The sequence below is a fragment of the Mus pahari genome, chromosome 21 (genome assembly GCF_900095145.1).
Source record: "Mus pahari chromosome 21, PAHARI_EIJ_v1.1, whole genome shotgun sequence".
Classification (NCBI taxonomy): Eukaryota; Metazoa; Chordata; class Mammalia; order Rodentia; family Muridae; genus Mus; species Mus pahari.
In genome coordinates, this window is record NC_034610.1 from 4199671 (window position 1) to 4217882 (window position 18212).

General features: G+C 49.5%; 1 protein-coding gene across 1 annotated transcript in view; it reads left to right on the forward strand.

Annotated features, from left to right (window-relative positions):
• Igf2r (insulin like growth factor 2 receptor) overlaps positions 1-15097 on the forward strand; it is a 90439-nt gene extending 75342 nt beyond the window's left edge. Inside the window, exons 35-48 of the mRNA XM_021221323.2 lie at positions 35-253; positions 2044-2193; positions 3066-3227; positions 3985-4192; positions 4483-4629; positions 5156-5390; positions 5998-6134; positions 7032-7146; positions 8073-8219; positions 8697-8884; positions 10053-10239; positions 11106-11249; positions 12314-12383; positions 13384-15097. Of these exons, the coding sequence (XP_021076982.1) occupies positions 35-253; positions 2044-2193; positions 3066-3227; positions 3985-4192; positions 4483-4629; positions 5156-5390; positions 5998-6134; positions 7032-7146; positions 8073-8219; positions 8697-8884; positions 10053-10239; positions 11106-11249; positions 12314-12383; positions 13384-13800 (2526 nt within the window). The 3' untranslated portion in view covers positions 13801-15097. The remainder of the gene's footprint in view (positions 1-34; positions 254-2043; positions 2194-3065; positions 3228-3984; positions 4193-4482; positions 4630-5155; positions 5391-5997; positions 6135-7031; positions 7147-8072; positions 8220-8696; positions 8885-10052; positions 10240-11105; positions 11250-12313; positions 12384-13383) is intronic.
• The last annotated feature ends 3115 nt before the right edge of the window (positions 15098-18212 follow it).

Genomic DNA, 18212 nt, shown 5'->3' on the forward strand with positions numbered 1-18212 from the left:
TGCAGACTCAAATGTAGTCTTTTCTTTTGAACAGACGGAGTGTACTGTGCAGAATGGAAGCTCCATTATTGACCTGTCCCCTCTCATCCACCGCACTGGTGGCTATGAAGCATACGATGAAAGTGAGGATGACTCCTCTGACACCACCCCTGACTTCTATATCAACATCTGCCAGCCACTGAATCCCATGCACGGAGTGCCCTGCCCTGCAGGTGCCTCAGTATGCAAAGTTCCTGTGGACGGGCCCCCTATAGTAAGTGTGTAAGGTCAGGGTTGGCAAGTTTCTAGTCATAGCCTGTGTGTGCTGGGCTCAGACAGCTAGGTGTGAGAAGGTAAACGTGAGAGTGTGCATGGAGCTGCCAACCAACAGTGCTGGACGGGGAATCTGAACTGCTTGAAAATTGAATAGTTGCTTCCATTTGAGTTTTAAAAATACACGTGTATGTGTGAGTGTGAGCTGTACATGTATTTAGCTGTGGAGGCTAGAGCAGGGTTTTTGATCATGTGGGGTTGGAGTTACAGGCACACGTGAGCTGCCTGATGTGGTGCTAGGATGGGGACCTGGGCAGCCTCTGGAAGAGAGTACAGGTAGCCCTCTCATACATTTGGAGATTGGTGGTCACGTGACCGGCATTAACTGTTTCAGAGTACTTTTGATTAGTGTGGACATCTCTCCAGATACCCCAGGTACACCTGCTTTTAAAAGACGTTTTATTTTGTTTTTGGTTACATGTGTATGTTTGTACATGGGTATGTGCAAGTAGGTACAGGTGTGCAGCAGACATTGGATCCCTTACACTGTGCTTACAGGTGATCGTGAGCTGCCTGATGTGGGTGCTGGGAACTGAACCCAGGTCCTGTGCTAAAGCAGTGAGCAGTTTAGCCATTGGGCTATCTCTCCTGCTTCCCAGTTATGCTTTCTATGTTAAACCTGACTAAGAGAGGTGTTAACAAGAGTGGGCATCAATAGCACTGGCATAGCACATGGTTCTCTTTCAAGTACTTGTGTAATTAAAAGTCTTAAGTGACACAAGCTCTTCCTAGTAACGAGTGACAATTAGGGCAAAAACAATTACAAATAATAATAAAATACTCTGCCCTGAAAACTTATGGTGTAGATTTGGATGTGTGGAGTTGTATTTGTGGCTTGCCAAGCTCTCATGAAGTTTTAAACTATAAATTCCCCTCTTTTGTGAGTTCTGTTGCAGGACATTAGATGTCCTTTTAAGTGTTATGTGAAGTGGAGTATCTCTCAGAGGAGGACCAAGGAATAGCTACATTTTAATAGGAAGTTCTTTAGTAGCGTCCTGACATGGCACTCTGCCTGGCCATCATTTCCCAGAAGCCCTATCTGCTGAGTTTGCCCACTTGGCCATCCTTTGTCAGGTTAAACTTTTGTTTAAGTTCTTTGATTGGTGAAGGTATGACTTCATCTGCCCCACAGCAGTGATCCACATAGTAGCCATGCTCATGCGTGCACTCTTGCTCATACTGTTATGAACATACTGCCACACGGCACTTCATATGCATGCACACATGCAGGCATGTTTCCTGTCCACCTGCCTTTTATTCATTCATTTATTCAGAAGAACTGACTGAAAAGGTATTGTGTATGTCTGCCGCTGTCCTAAGCAACAACATGGAGTGAGCGAGAGTTGTCCCCTCTGTGGACATTCCCATCTGAGCAAGGGGCAGTCTCAGGGCAGTGTGGGGATTGGAACACTAGAAAGGGCATTGCCCAGGCTCCTGCCTTCCTCCTTCTGGGCCCAGGACTGTGGAATTCTTGCTGTGAGTGAGGACAGAAGTCCTTAGTGCTCAGAATCTGAAAGCTGACCATGAGAAGGAACACCCTTGGCCTTTGTCCATGAGTCTCTGGTATCTCTGCGTGCTGGTGACCTTTTTGCATGCCAGTCACAGCAGTCCAGGTATTTCTCTAAGGCTGACAGTGAGACCTGCTGCAGTTCCATGTGAATTCCTAATCTGCTGACCTTGGCATGACTGTGAAGCTGCTTCTCGTTGTAAAGTTTGCTGCTTCTGTTCTAGGATATTGGTAGAGTCACCGGCCCTCCAATATTCAATCCTGTGGCGAATGAAGTCTACCTGAACTTTGAGAGCAGCACTCCTTGCTTAGCAGACAAATATATGAACTACACCTCACTCATCACCTTTCACTGCAAGAGAGGGGTCAGCATGGTGAGTGCCCACCCTGTCAGCTCCACTAGAACCTTACTCTGGGCAGTGTGCTGAAACCACCCCAGAACATGACTTGGGGCGTGAGTAAGTCTGAGTTAACATGGATGCTTTCTGTTGTTCAAAGTCATGGAAGCTTTGAGAGTAGAAATCACACTTATTGAGCACTGATTCTGAACGCATTAAAAGGTTGAAATATCTTTATTTTTTTAAACTATAGGGTGATCAGTTTTCTGATTAGACTTTTTTTGGCATGTGCCATCATTCATTACATAGCTTTATTATCTCTCAGGACCAGATGAGCAGGCAGGACTGTTGTCTGCTCTGACCTGCTGACATCTGGGATGCACTGAGGGGCTAGTCATTCACAGGGCAGCAGTGCCCCGAGCGTGCTGATGCTCTGTCCTTCCCGGTGTTTTTTGTCTTTAATAGAAACTCTTTCTCCATATGTCTCAGTAAAGAGCTCAGCAGCAAATGTATGGAGTTCCTGACCACCTGGCTGCTCTCTGCTGCTGCTGCTGAGTGATGGAGAGCTATGCTCTGATTCAGAGGCCTCTGGAGCATGTGGCTGAAGTACTTTTGTCCTCATGAGCATTCCTGGTGTCTAGATATGCGGGATGCAGACCTGCTCTTGGGTTCAGCTGTGTGCTTGCATTTGTAGTGTGTGGCAGGGGTATATGTCCTCACTCTTCCCAGGAGAGAGTATGGTGGATTTTGTCCTCACGCTGTGGTTTTTAAGACTCTCGTTTTTCGCCAGTTGTGGTGGCTCACACCGGTAGGATGTGCTGAAGGGGGCAGAGGCAGGAGGATCATGAGATGGAGGCAAACCTGTGCTACACATTTTAAGAAAAGACTCATGCTTTTCTTGGCCACAGGGAACTCCTAAGCTGATAAGGACCAATGACTGTGACTTTGTGTTTGAGTGGGAGACTCCGATTGTCTGTCCTGACGAAGTGAAGACTCAGGGCTGTGCTGTGACAGATGAGCAGCTGCTCTATAGCTTCAACCTGACCAGCCTTTCCACAAGCACTTTCAAAGTAAGCCTGCCTTCCCATAGCCTTGCCAGCCTCCAGAGGGCTAAGACACTTTGACACAGGGTTGGACAAGAATCAGTAACCTGTGAGGCAGGCCCTGGAGTTCTGTGACACAAGTGGATAATAGGCAGAGTGACTTGAGGACATGCATTGGAATGCACACCCCTGGGTCAGGGCAAGATTTGTATAGTTACTGGGAGCCAAAGAGGATCACTGAGTTGCCAGACTTAGCTCAAGGTAAAGAGATGCAGTCTGCAAACCACAGAGACAAGTAGGAGAGGCAGCATTGTACAGAGCCTTTCATGCATGAATCTGCGGGCTGGGAGCTTTCAGTGAGCCTGGTGAGTGCTGAGTTCTGAACCTTTTCTCAGGGGTTGGTGCCTGCCATTCAGGGATAGTTTTCTGCATGAGTGCAGTGAGCGAGGAAAGCAAGGCCCATGCTCACATGTGGGCTGTCTGCTCTGTATCCCAGCTGAGGAGTTGCTGGATTCTAGAAGGTAGCAGGAATCTGGGACTCAGAGCAGCAGCCTCTGGCTGGAGAGAACAGATGGGCAGTACTATTGGCTGCCTGGGCCACCAGGGAGAGAACACGATAGAAAAGAGACTGGCCCAGGATGACTTCTGGTGTTCTCTGGAGGTGGTCTTGGCCAGGAAAACAGCAGGAGGTCATGGTCCTCTTCAGGTACAGGAATGGGAACTGTAGGAGCCCGTGCTCTGTTCACATCTGTCCGTAGCCACACATTGCTATTTGTCCGTGCAGGTTACCCGGGATGCTCGCACATACAGTATAGGGGTGTGCACAGCAGCAGCTGGCATAGACCAGGAAGGCTGCAAGGATGGCGGTGTCTGTCTGCTCTCTGGGAACAAAGGCGCTTCTTTTGGGCGCCTAGCATCGATGCAACTGGATTACAGGCACCAAGATGAAGCAGTCATTCTGAGTTATGTGAATGGTGATCCTTGCCCTCCAGGTAACTCTTCACAGTATGGTCAAGTTCAAATTTCTTGTAAACAGATTGACTTAGCAGGAAAATACTGAGGAATAAAGCTTCAAACCTGTGAGCACTGTACCCTGCCACACCACCTTCCCTGGTATGAATGCCTCTGTCTGGAACATGATGATGTCTGTTGCTTGTCTGTTTGGGTGAATCCTGTCTACTAGGGCAAGTACACAGCTTCTTAGGGAGTCTTTGGGCGGCAACTCGTAAGGCACAGCTGATTCATTGATGCTTGTGTATAATCCATGCCTCTTTCCTTCCAGAAACGGATGATGGTGAGCCCTGTGTCTTCCCCTTCATTTACAAAGGGAAGAGCTATGATGAATGTGTATTGGAGGGACGAACAAAACTGTGGTGTAGCAAAACTTCAAATTATGATCGTGACCATGAATGGGGCTTCTGCAGACAGAGTGAGTGGGTAGCTGAGTTTGGGGGAGGGGAGCAGGTGTTCTATGGGTCGCCAAGCTAATTAGGCCGTGATTCTTACATAAGTTTTGTTCTTGTTAGCTAAGGATGATGTTCATGGAGAGCCAAACTTGAGCATCATGGCTCCTTTGCGACTTAGGGGTGGAAAGAGAGTGGCATGAAGGCCGACACTCTGTGGTTCTCTACGTGATTGAGAACAAGCATTTGACTCATGACAGATGACTACCTCCAAGTCTTTTATGGATGGCCTTGAAGTTTTTAGGTTGTTACAGATACTTGGCTGATCCTTTAAATTCTTGTCATCAGTGTGTAGGCAAGTGTTGAATGCTTTCCCACGAGGTATCTTGGTGTGGTCTGAGGAACTGAGTTTGTAAGTGGATAGATCTTAGGAGCGAGACAAACTGTGGCTAGAACTGCACTTGGGGAACCGGCCAGGAGTAGTAGGAGGTGGGAGAAGTCAAGGCTTGCGCCCCGCCCTAGGTCTGACCTTGGCACGCTATTGCTCCCCAGCCAATAGCTACCGGATGTCTGCGATCATATTTACATGTGATGAAAGTGAAGATATTGGGAGGCCACAAGTGTTCAGTGAAGATCGTGGGTGTGAGGTAACATTTGAGTGGAAGACAAAAGTTGTCTGCCCTCCAAAGAAGATGGAATGCAAGTTTGTTCAGAAGCATAAGACCTATGACTTGCGACTACTCTCATCCCTCACGGGGTCCTGGGACTTTGTGCATGAAGGAAACTCGTGAGTATGCCATTGCCTGTGGTCCCTCCAGTTTGCAAAGTCAGGAATATCACATACCCGTGGGGATTGAGGCTTTCATTGAGACACAGTCTAGATTGTCAGTGAGTGACTCTGAAATCACAGTGGATGGGGAGTTCTGGTGAGCACCCACAGAGACCGGAGCCCTGACAGTTGCTCAGGTTTGAGGGCAGGATAGGTTTTCTAAGACTTTGGCCAGCTCTTTTAGTACCGCCTTTGCCTTTTGAACTAATTACCCTGGCTGTTCCATGTGGGGAGTACCTGCTGTGCCAGGGACCCTGAGCCTTACAGGGCCTGCTGCAAATCAGGGCTGTGAATTGGGGGACTTAGGTGAGTGCCTGCTATCCCTCCACTGCCTTCTCTCCTGCCTGCACTATGTCAGGGCTATGTGGGGACATGCCACTACATGTGAGCCTGTTGAGTCAGCTACTCTGTGTGGCTGCTCCACTCTCCATTTCTTCTGCACCCCCAAGGCTACCAGGGAGTCAGTCACCTTCCAAGGTAGTGTGGTGTCCACGGGTCTGTGCAGTGTACTCAGAGTAGAACTTTCATTTGCCCTTTCTCCACGCTCCTTTGTGTCATTCTGTAGGTACTTTATCAATCTGTGCCAAAGAGTATACAAAGGTCCCCTGGACTGCTCTGAAAGAGCCAGCATTTGCAAGAAGAGTGCCACTGGTCAAGTCCAGGTTTTGGGGCTTGTTCATACACAAAAATTGGAAGTCATAGGTAAGACTCTGGAGTGTTTGTACTTGACTCAATTTCTGCATCAAGATTGGCAATGTGAGGCTGTCCCTGGTGTGATGGACAAAGTGCCTGAGCTTTGGTGGAAACCCTGTGACTAGTTGAAGCATTTCTACCTACTTCCTGGAACAGGAAGTCCATGCTGTTTTTACACTCTGAGGCACAGCTAGCCTGTTCAAAGCACCTTTGGTGGTCATGTTCTGGATGCACATTGGTTTCTCAGTGTACATCTACACACATCTAAGAAAGCTCCGGTCACACAGGGCGCTGTACAGATAGCCATGTATTCTCTCAAGCACTTGGATAGGAATCATGACACTGCAGTAGTTTAAATACATGATTGCCAAGGGGAAGGGATCTGCTGTTAGAGGACAGGCATACTTCCCCAGCTAAGGGAACACACAGTGACCAGGCTGTGTTGGGGTTGGACATTCTGCTCTGCCTCTAAGGCTAGAGTAGGATCCTGATGGTGCTGCTTGAACTACAAGGTGACATGGATATTGAAATGGAGAGGGGATCCTGAGGAAATTCCCATGGCCTTTAATAACAAACTCAGACAAGAAAATGGCATGAACCAGGTGGGCAAACTCACATCTTAGGAATTCTCTATTCCTGAAGTTCCTGACTACTGTAGAGCTGGATACTAGTCATGTAGGTGTGGCCACCGAGGCTTAGCATTCGTTCCTGAGGATCCAGGAAGCTCGTGGTCTTGCTGTTTCCTTGGTTATGGTAATATGGATTGATTGTATGGGCCAGTAACTGCCATTGGGTATGGAGGACACCCTTAGACAGCCAACACTTGCCTTTGCAGTAGATTTTTAAGCCCTGACATTGTTCTGCAGTGCATTAGAGATAATGACAACTCATTGTCTCATGTTTCAGATGAAACGGTCATTGTTACTTACTCGAAAGGCTATCCTTGTGGTGGGAATAAGACTGCATCGTCTGTAATCGAATTGACCTGTGCGAAGACTGTGGGCAGGCCTGCATTCAAGAGGTAAGCCACGGGCGAGCACACTGTGCTCTTTGCCCCCTCCCATTTCCATGTGGGAGTTGGGAATGTGCACACAGAGGAGAGGGTGTCCGGGACTGGCACTGTGTGTGGCAGAGATGCTCACTGAGACTGAGGCCTTAGAGGACAGATTGTCTTCCACAGGAGGTACCCCTACTCCACCCGAGGGCTAAGGCCACCTCAGCTTTTTAGCCTGGTTTGCCTTAAGAAACCTACCCCTGAACCAGCTTTGGCACTGCAGATGCTAGCCTGAGCAGTGCAGATCTGGCTGCTGCCCCTTATCATGGGAGAATTAAGGGGGTGCTGATTGCACCACCAGCAAGCAGGTTCTGGGTGGTTCCAGGCAGTTGTTGGGTAGTGTTAGAGGGATTGTGGCCAATAGGGGGAGCATGTGAGCTGCTGTTTTGGAAATTGCTTTGAAAGGCTCTTTAACTTCTGAGACTAAGATACTACTTGTACAAGTCTAGGTTCAGAATTTCCAGCTTTGTATGTTAAGACAATTTTATTGAGTTTGGTTTTTCTCTGTGGGGTGGGGATTGAACCTAGGGCTTCATGAAAACAGGCACGGGCTGTGTTCTTGAGCAGTGTTTCCTGCTGTCCTGTCGGTTTGAGACAGGATGACACTAAAGTGTCCAGGTTGGCCTTGGATTTGTTCTGAAACTGTGACAGGAACTTGCCACCTTTTACCTCTGTCTCAGTGGCTGGCGTCGCAGGTTTGTGCCCCCGGTCAGCAGGCACTGCATTCAGGTCTGCTTCCCACGCTCGTACCGTGCTGGAGCATAGTGACCAGGATGGTCGTCCTGGCCCAGAGCCCCGTGGGGACCAACGGCAGTGGCTCCCAAGGACCCTTCAGAACCCAGGCGACTCCAGCTGTGTGTGGCCGGGTGGTAACCGTGTCTGCTCCCTCTCAGGTTTGACGTTGTCAGCTGCACCTACTACTTTTACTGGTACTCCCGGGCTGCCTGCGCTGTGAGGCCTCAGGAGGTGACCATGGTAAATGGAACACTCACCAACCCTGTGACCGGCAAGAGCTTCAGCCTCGGGGATATTTATTTTAAGTAAGTGGAAGCTTGCCTGTTTGGCACTGACAAACACTCAAAGTGAACAAAACTGTAAGTCTTGCCCTGCAGGCGTGCTGCCAGGTAGGCAGTCTAGGCTTCAGTGACAGTTGGGAAGTGACCAAGTATGGCTTACACCAAGCAAAAGGACTGCTTCTTTGTCATTTGAAACTCAGTGGTGAATTCCTTATAAAAAGCAGTTTCCCTCTCCCCTTACTGCTGGAGCCAAGGGTCTCGGAACATGGAGAGAACAAGGAAATCTTCTAGGCTGATCAGCATGTTAGCTAAAAGTAAGGTCCATTTCTTAGCAGTGTCACGGGCTGTCTTGGGGCAGAGTGCACTGCATGTGTTGTCTGCAGCGTGTGAGATAGTGCAGTCATTCCAGGAGGTGAGGCTGGGCAGGCAGAAGACTGAAGCCTTGCCTGGCTGGAGCATGCAGAGGAAGGAGTATGACCACTGTACTCTCTTCTGCCTCAGGCTGTTCAGCGCCTCTGGAGACATGAGGACCAATGGGGACAACTACCTCTATGAAATCCAGCTCTCCTCCATCACCAGCTCTTCTTACCCTGCATGCTCTGGTGCCAACATCTGCCAGGTGAAGCCCAATGACCAGCATTTCAGCAGGAAAGTAGGCACCTCTGACATGACCAAGTACTACGTCCAAGGTAACTTGCTATCTCCTGTTTGTGGTTCCAGTACAGCTTTTCAAAGGGAGAGCATCACGTGCTCATCCACAAACCCATGACTTGGAGGTCTCAGACTCATTTCAGCTCCCTGTATGAGCTGGAGCTACTCTGGTGGGCCAAGGCAGGAGACAGTCACGGGGGCTACTTCCTCCTTCAGAAACCACAAGGAGTGTTAGAGAAGGGCAAGGGGGAGCTGGTCAGTGGGGAAGGGCCCTCCTGGCTGCCAAGCCTGAAGGCCTGAGCTTCACTCCTGAGACCCACACGATAGAGGGACACACGCACGCACGCACACATGCACGGTGGAGGAATCCTTGCAAGGTCAGTGGGATGGATGTGGGAAGGTTGTAGATGGCACCAGGCATTCTTGTGCTCATGTGACTATGTTCCTGGCAGGTCACATATGTATCTGTATTTTAAATAACTTATTCACCATATAATTCTTATAATTTGCTTTTTGAACTGTGTGGCCCTATGAACTTTTAAAATAGCATTTTGAGATGATCAAGAGAACATGGACTGATAGAGTGAGGTTAGATCAGGGTCTCTTTATTTCTGACACCAAGGACTAGCTTGGTGGATTTCCACTTCAGTCCCATTTGGAAATGTGATTGGGCACTCTGTAATTAACTGGAAACTGCTGTCTTGATGCATGGAGTTGATCATAGTAAATGTTTAGTAGATGGTAGATGGTAGTCACCCATGACAAGATGCTCATGGAAGGGGTGGGATCAGGTACAGCTCTTCCTCTGGCCTCTCCTGTGGACGGAGGATGTGCTACAGCCATCCCCACAGTGAGGTGTGAGGTCCTGCGTGTATTGCTGGCCAGCTGAGTTTGTTTGCTGAACCTCACAACTCAGGACCTTGCTGGATTCAGGTGTCCAGGCACAATTATGCCCTGGTGGTCAGTCTTGCTCTCCAGGTAGAATGAGACCTCCTGGCCAGCCACCGTAAATCCTCCTAGCAGCCAATGAGGTTAAAGTTGTCCCTTGCTTAGGGCGCTATGTAAAGCTGTGAAGGCAGAGTGCACACATGGGCCTTTGAGGGTTTGCACCTTTAACATTAAGCCTGTGCCAGCTTTGACAGACCATGAAAGCATCCTCATGGTGGGTGCTAAAGGTCCTGTGGTGTCTCCTTTCCTGTGTGACAGACGGAGATCTGGATGTGGTGTTTACCTCTTCCTCCAAGTGTGGGAAAGATAAGACCAAGTCTGTTTCTTCCACCATCTTCTTCCACTGTGACCCTCTGGTGAAGGATGGGATCCCAGAGTTCAGCCACGAGACTGCTGACTGCCAGTACCTGTTCTCCTGGTACACTTCAGCTGTGTGTCCTCTGGGGTGAGTGTGATGCCCATGTCCCTCTCACATGACTGTTCAGGAGTAAGCATGTGCGTGTCTCCTAGGTGTAACACTGGGGAGGATGTGGGTGTGCCTCAAAGATTGGCTTGCTGCTATCTGGTCTGTGGCATGGTTACCATTGCTCTTAGTCCTGAGTAGTATTGACTGTGCCTCCCTCAGCTGTGGGGAGCAGGGCTGGCTCTACCTCCTTCAGCATCCTCTGTATGCTCTAGTGTGCACGTGACATGGCAAAGCAAATGAGAAACTCCCTCTGAATGCCTGGAGCGTGTACTCCGGAGGCTGGGTTTGGTGGGCAGCAAGGGGTTTGCACTTCTGTTCTGAGGCCTCCAGGCCAGAGAGGAGGAAACTGGTGGTCTTGTGTCTGGGGCCGTATTACATGTGAAAACTAAAACCCATTTATTTGTAAGTAATCCTTAGTTTCAATGAGAAATCAAAGGTAGAATTTGAAGAAATTTTAAAGCCAACCTGTCTTAGATATCCCCTCTACCCAGAAGCCCTGGGGCTAGGTCCTAAGGTGACCCAGTATAGGAGAAACCCTGCTTTTGCCTGGCCCAGAGGATTTTGCAGGGCTGGGCAGACCCAAAGAAAATGATGTCAGCTCCTGGTATTTATTTCCTGATCCCTAAAGCAGTACCATCTGCCAGTTGGCCTGTTGCTGACTGCTGTAAGTGAAGTCTCCGGGCATTCCACACGTAGTTTTCTATGTCTGGTGGATCGTGTCCTGGAGGGACTGGCTCACCTGGCGTTTGTTCAGTAGGCACGTTCCTGGGCCCTGGGTTCCTGGGAGTGCTGTTAGACACAGTTCCTGACACAGCTTCCTCTCCTCCCGTGTGATTTCTTTCTAGTGTGGACTTTGAGGATGAGAATGCTGGGCCAGAGTATAAAGGACTCTCAGAGCGGAGTCAGGCCGTTGGGGCAGTCCTCAGTCTTCTTCTGGTGGCGCTGACTGGCTGTTTGCTGGCCTTACTGCTTCATAAGAAGGAGAGAAGGTAAGGTGGGCAGCACAGTAGTAGGGCTGGGTGGGGCAAGTAGCGCATTGAGGCTTGGGTTTTGAGCCTGATACAGCAAGCATCTAGATTAAGAATTCCAAAACATAGTCACTGTTGCCTTAGAATGACTCCATTTCCATGACACGGCATGAGATTGTCCAGATCTTTGACATTGTACATAGGTGCCGGTGTGGTTTTGGTTCACACTGGGTGTGCACACCACAGGCTTCTTTCTCAGTGGCACTGGTGGGTCGAAGACACGCAGGCCTCGTGTGAAGCCCAAAAACTAATAAGAAATTAAGAATCTTACTCGAGCAGACTTTTATACTGATAAGCTAACCCTCCTTTTCTATGTCACAAAAAGTGAGCATTAATTAAGCACCTTCTGTATGTCAGGCATGCTCTCCTCAGATGTTCTTNTTTTTTTTTTTTTTTTTAAATTTTATTAGATAGTTTCTTTATTTACATTTCAAATGCTATCCCGACAGTTCCCTATACACCCCCCTCCCGCCCCTGCTCTCCTACCCACCCACTCCCACTTCTTGGCCCTGGCATTCCCCTGTGCTGGGTCATATAAAGTTTGCAAGACCAAGGGGCCTCTCTTCCCAGTGATGGCCGATTAGGCCATCTTCTGCTACATATGCAGCTAGAGACTCGAGCTCAGGGGGTACTGGTTAGTTCATATTGTTGTTCTACCTATACTCTCCTCAGATTTTTATGTCACAAGTTAGGCCCTTGGGAAGTGGTTGAGGGTACTGACCAGAGCCAACCACGCTCAGGGGTGGGGCTCAAGCAGAGCAATGGGTACATATCTGTGGGAGGAGTCAGTGTCAGAGCAGTCTGGGCAAATGCAAAGTGTGTTCCTACTGCCGACCTTGTGAAGCTTGAGGTGCAGCAAGACTCATTCTGAGCCCTGGGGATTCTGGTTGTGCCTTGCCCTTGGAGGGCTGTGTTTGTGGGACACAGCTCTTAGGAGTTGCACAGACTAGACTCAGGGCCAGCCATCTGGGTCCCTTGTCTCTGCTCATTCTGCTGTGGATTTACTGTGCTCTCCATTTTGACAGGGAGACTGTGATAAACAAGCTGACCAGCTGCTGCAGAAGAAGCTCGGGCGTGTCCTACAAGTACTCAAAGGTACCGTCCACTGAGTGGGGCAGCTGCTGGCCGAGGGCTGCCGCGTGCATGCTGGGAAGAGTGTGTTGGTGGCATGGCATTGGGAAGAGACCTCTCACCCTGACACCACTTCTGTGGACTTCCTGCCTTCAAGTTTCTCACAGTACAGTTCCTTTAGATCATCTGATACCTAGCCTATTCCCAGGCTTTGTCTGTCTGTCTGTCTGTCTGTCTGTCTGTCTGTCTCTGTCTCTCTCTCTCTCTCTCTCTCTCAAAGAAAAAACAAAAGCCATAGTGCTGGAATTTCTGCACTCCCAGCCTTTGGGTAATTTCCGATAAACCCTGATAAGTGTTGAAGAGGCCGGTCGGAGGACACTGATGTGCTGCTAGCTTTCATACACCGCCAGATCACCTCTTAGGCTAAATTGAGGCTGGGAAGATGGCGTGGCTGGTAAAGCGCTTGAAAAGGACCAGAGTTCAAGCCTCTAGGACTCATGTTTCTTAAACAAAACAACAGAAACCACATGCTAGAATCCCAGCAGGTAGGGAATTCAAAACTGGTCTGTGTAGCAGCCAGCCGGCCTTGCCTGCTTGGTGAGCTTTGGGCCAGTGTGAGGCCTTATCTCAAAACCGAAGCAGAGCAGCAGAACCGAGGTGGATAGACACCTAAGCCTCACCTGTGTGCGCGCTCATGTGGACCTGCACACATTTGGAATACACATAGGTAAATACAATTTAAAAGCTAAATGCCCTGACATAAGCCCTTCCTTCCTGTGTCTTCTCCTACACACTGGATGCCCAGTCCCAGTGGCCCGGGAGAGTCCCTCTCTTCCAGAACTGCTGAACAGCCATGAGCCCTGTGAGGTCCTGTCTGCCTGGCCTGCTCATTTGGCTCTGAGGCTCTTGTTCTCATCTCACGCCCCAGAGAGAGGCCCTGGGGCGGCCTGTATCACAGGGGCTCTCCTGCAGCAGACGGGTCTCTCTGCTGCGTCTCACGGTCTCTGCTTCTGTTCTCTGTCAGGTCAGCAAGGAGGAGGAGACAGATGAGAACGAGACAGAATGGCTGATGGAAGAGATCCAGGTGCCAGCCCCGAGACCAGGCAGGGACGGGCAGGAGAACGGCCACATCACCACCAAGGCGGTGAAAGCAGAAGCTCTCACTTCCCTGCATGGGGACGACCAAGACAGTGAGGACGAGGTCCTGACCATCCCAGAGGTGAAAGTTCACTCAGGCAGAGGAGCGGAGGTGGAAAGCTCACAGCCCCCGAGAAACCCACAGCGCAAGGTCCTGAAGGAAAGGGAGGGTGAGAGGATGGGGCTGGTCCGAGGTGAGAAGGCCAGAAAAGGGAAGTTCAGACCCGGACAGCGCAAGCCAACGGCCCCTGCCAAGCTGGTGTCCTTCCATGACGACAGCGACGAGGACCTCTTACACATCTAACTCCGTGGTGCCTACAGAAGAAGATGGAGCCATGGACAGCCAAGCACCTCCAACCAAATAAGACTTCAGCTCGGTGATGCGTCTGTCATTTTGCCTTTAACAAAACTGCTTCAAAGGGAAGAGTTTCTGTAATGGGGGAGAGGATGGGGGAGGTGGGCACCACTCCTTCATGATCGTTTACAGTCAATGGAACAAGGTGTTGCTTGAATCGGCCAAAGGGCGGTACTTCGTGCCCAGGGTTTTGCCCCGAGTCCTCACTTACGATCATAGCTGCTGTGTGCTTCCAACAGGTGCCCAGGCCACATGCATCTCACAACAGAGGGCTATGTTTGAAAAAAACCCTTGCTGCTTTAGACCCTACGGGGTGACCATTTATATTTTTAGCATTGTAATTCTCTCCCCTATTTATTGACTTTGACAATTACTACTCAGGTTTGCGAAAAAGGAAAAAAAACAAAAACAAAACCAGTTTCTTTTGCCAGCAAGGGCATAAGGTGAAGCTGGCAGTCTGTTGGGGCCATTGTACGTGGCTCCTGAACTGGTCCTTGATGCACACTTTAGTGAGCTGCAGTATTCTATTCTTCGCTTTGCATTTTGTAAGGGCACACACACATGCACAGGTCCCCGAGTGCCTAGGTTTGGGAAGGCCCACCTGCGCCGTGCCCTACCTCATCTCTGTGGTTGCAGCTCTTTGCACGAATCCCTCTGGGGGTTGCTTTTGCCAGCTGGTGAGTCCCAGCAGCTCACCCAGAGGTGGGTGTTTGTGCACACGGTGGAGTAGAGGCTCTTGGGGGGGAGCTGCACTTCAGGTTTGGGCTGTAGGTCTCATCTCTTCAGGTTCTCATAATGCCACCTTTACTGTGCTTTTTGCTTTTTTTTTTTTTTTTTTTTTTTTTTTTTGTAGGGGGAAAATGTTTATCACCCATTCAACCTATAAGAAGCCTTAATTTGCACAGGGTGATTTATTACAGACACCGTGAAACGCGGTGGGCCAGTGTTGGTATGGGGGCTGTGCTAGGGCAGTGTCCCAGGATGGAAGGGCAGGCCCAGTCCACTGGCTGTGGATTCTTTTCTTGATGTGTTCAATGACTTCTCACATTATAGAGTTGTATATAGGTGGTATTTACATACCCAAAAGCAAGTACCCCGCAGAATTTCTTGGTTTATGCCTGATTTTGCTAGCTTATTTGATTTCACATTGAGTGTATTTTTAAAAATTGATTTTTCTCTTCATTTTTAATCAACTTGACTGTAATATGAAGTATTCAATTTCAATAAAGATAAATTATTAACTAGGTGTAAGTGACTCACCCCCCCCCCAGCCCCTGATAATGATAACTTCTGAGCTAGTGGCCACTCTGAATGCCTGGCTTTTCCTTCTGTTTACCTTACAGGAGCATTTGCGTTTGGGGTTTACCTATAAAGCTACTCCTCCCCTTTCCCTGGAGTCGCCTAGGTCTGTCTTCAGCTGATCCTGGATCTCAGGGCTACACTCTCCCCATATGAGCCTCTGCTTCTCTGCTCTTCCCGTCTGCCAAAGCAAAACTGCCATTCATTTCCAGTGACCAGAAAAGCTCAAGTGTATGCATGGCTTGCTTGCCACCTTAGCTCGTTGAGAGGTGACTCGGAAGCAGAGGGCTCCCACAAGTCACTGTTTGCTGCCCGAGGCTTCTGTTGACCAGTTAAAGACACCAGACAGGATTCATGTGTGCCACTCCACATGCCTAGGGTGTGAATTGTCTGTGTCCAGTATGTGTGTGCTCTGTACACAGCCAACCCACCTTACAGTCAGTAGTCACATGAGTTGTCAGATCAGCTCTGCTGTGGTGCTTATATACAAACTGCTCCCCCCACCCCCCACTCTTTGAGACAATAACCTGCCCAGTGGAGCCTAAGAACTTGCTCTTGTTCTATAGCCACAGATGACCTGCTGCCACCTTTGGAAGTTCATCTGAGTGCTTGGATTATACACTTGTGTTACCAAGCCCATGTCTTGTGGTATTTTGGTATGAGGCAAGCTCTGGCATTCTCTCCAGGGGCTGTTCTTCCAGCCACACTCCCTTCCTGTCCATACATAGCGGGCATTTGCAGGGGTCCGTTGTTACTCGGTAAGCCCAGTGGGAGAGTAAGGTTTTGGCTCCTGCCCCGAGGGCTTAGCTCTGGCCCTCAGAGGGAAGGGGATGCTAAGAGGTATGGGTGCTTTGGTCCGGACTCCTCCAGCCTCTTTAGCACATAGACCAGTGACCCTTGGCAGTTGTTGGTGCATGAGCGTGTAGCCAAACCTGCCTGACGGCAAGCAGGAGAAACCAGAATCTTTCGCTGTTTTTTTTTTTTTTTCTTTTTCTTTTAGCAAGGTTTTCTGTGCTTCCCCTTTTGAGTGTTGAATGCTGAGATGGAATGAGTGGGGAGCAAAGGAAATCACAGAAGAGTGGAAATGAGGCCGTTATCAGGGACATTGTAAAGCACCTGAAAGTCCCAGTTTCTCCCACTAAACAGCACTACCCAGTCAAGCCCTTATGAAGGGCTACACCCAGCCTGTTAGAATATCTGCAGATAATGGTCAAGAACCCATAGCTTATTGCCTTCTGCCCCCATAGGAATCACTGCCCCCAGAGCCTGTCAGGAAGGTGGCATAGAGGACACAGACTTCCTAGAAATCCTATTTCAGCCTCGGGGGGCGGGGGCGCTGGATCTTAGGCTGTGCATGCCCTATGTTGTGTGGATCTTGTCTAGGCTCCATGCTGACCCTACTCTGGCTGTGCTGCTTATAGGTTCCAGATACAGTTCTGTCAGAGCAAGACCACATAAGTCATTTGGTTTCAGGGAGCAGGCAAGGCACAGAGTCACAGTGGTCACAGTGCTCACACTGATGTGAAGAGAATGGAGCTGCTGAGCCAGTCTTGGCAGAAGTTAAGTTTCAGAAGCTGCCTAGCGTGAAAGGGGAAAGTAGATGATAGAGCCAGTGATGCTCCACCTAGGAAGAAAGAGAAGCTGGGCCCTTGCCTCTGGTCTTTAATCACACAGGATAAAGAATGCCTTCTCAGTCCTTTGATGAAGTTTGACTCCCATCCCTGGACACCTGAGCCTGTCATTCCCACAGATCAGGATCCTCTCTGTGACTACAGTGCCACACCCAATGTGAGCGTGGGTACTTCACACTGCAAGCACTAAAGCCAGGGTCCTGCTGGGGTGGAGGCTAGTGAGGAGTGTTGGCCCTTGGCACAGTAAAGGAGCTGAGTGAATCAGTGCTCACTGCTGCATCCGGATGCCTTCTCTCTTGAGTTGCCCCAGTCTGGAAAGTTCTTAAACTCTGAGGATCTTGTCCCATGAGCTCCCTCCCCTCCATACCCTGCTCAGATTCCATCTACCCCAGCACACACCTTAAAACCAGGCATCCACTTGTAGTACCATTCCTGGGAAGGCACCGCAGAAGGATCCTTGGGGCTTGCTGCTGAGCCAGTCTGAGGTCACTGAGACACCCACCCTCCCTATCTAGCTGAGAGTGACAGAAGACACGCACCATTGACCTCTGGTCTCCACGTGTGCATGTGTGGAAGAACATACTTGCACACACAGGTCCAACAAACTTTGGAAACTGTGTGATGATGCATATTTGTCATCGAGCACTTGGCTGAGGAACAAGATTCAGAAGTTTCAAGTCAACCTCAGTTGCGTTTATAGCAAGTCTGTCTTTGTTAGGGTTTTATTGCTATGAAGAGACACCATGATCAAGGCAACTCTTATAAGGAAAACATCTAATCGGGGCTGGCTTAAAGTTTCAGAGGTTTAGTCCATTATCATGGTGGGGAAGTATGGCAGTGTGCAGGCAGACATGGTGCTGGAGAAGGAGCTGAGAGTTCTGTATCTTGATTCAAAGGCAACCAGGAGAAACTGAATCGCTCCGGCAGGCAGCCAGGAGGAGGGTCTCTTAAAGCCCACCCCCACAGTGACACTTCGTCCAACAAGGCTGCACCTATCCAACAGGGCCACACCTCCTAATAGTGCCATTTCCCATGGGCCAAGCGTATTCAAATCACCACAGTCTGGATTACATTAGGTTATCTCAAAGTAGCAACAGCAACAAAAAAGCCACACAGGGAAATGACGCGACAAAGGGAAACTGCTCCAATGGTAGCTTCTCGCCCTGGGAACCACTGGGTTCACCAGAAAGCCTGGTTCCCATCAGCTTTCCTGCAGTCATGGCTGATTTTTTCCCCCTTTAGTGTGTATGTTCCCCAAACCCTACCCCAGTTCTGTAGGACTGGGTCAGCCCCATTTTACGGATGGCCTCTGGGAAGGTTACCAGGATTTTTGGGTCACACCTGGAGCACCCTGAGAATCCAGTACTTCAAGGACCCAGGCTTACCCTCAAACCTGGCTTTTCCCTTTCAAGATCAGCCCAGCTTTTATTC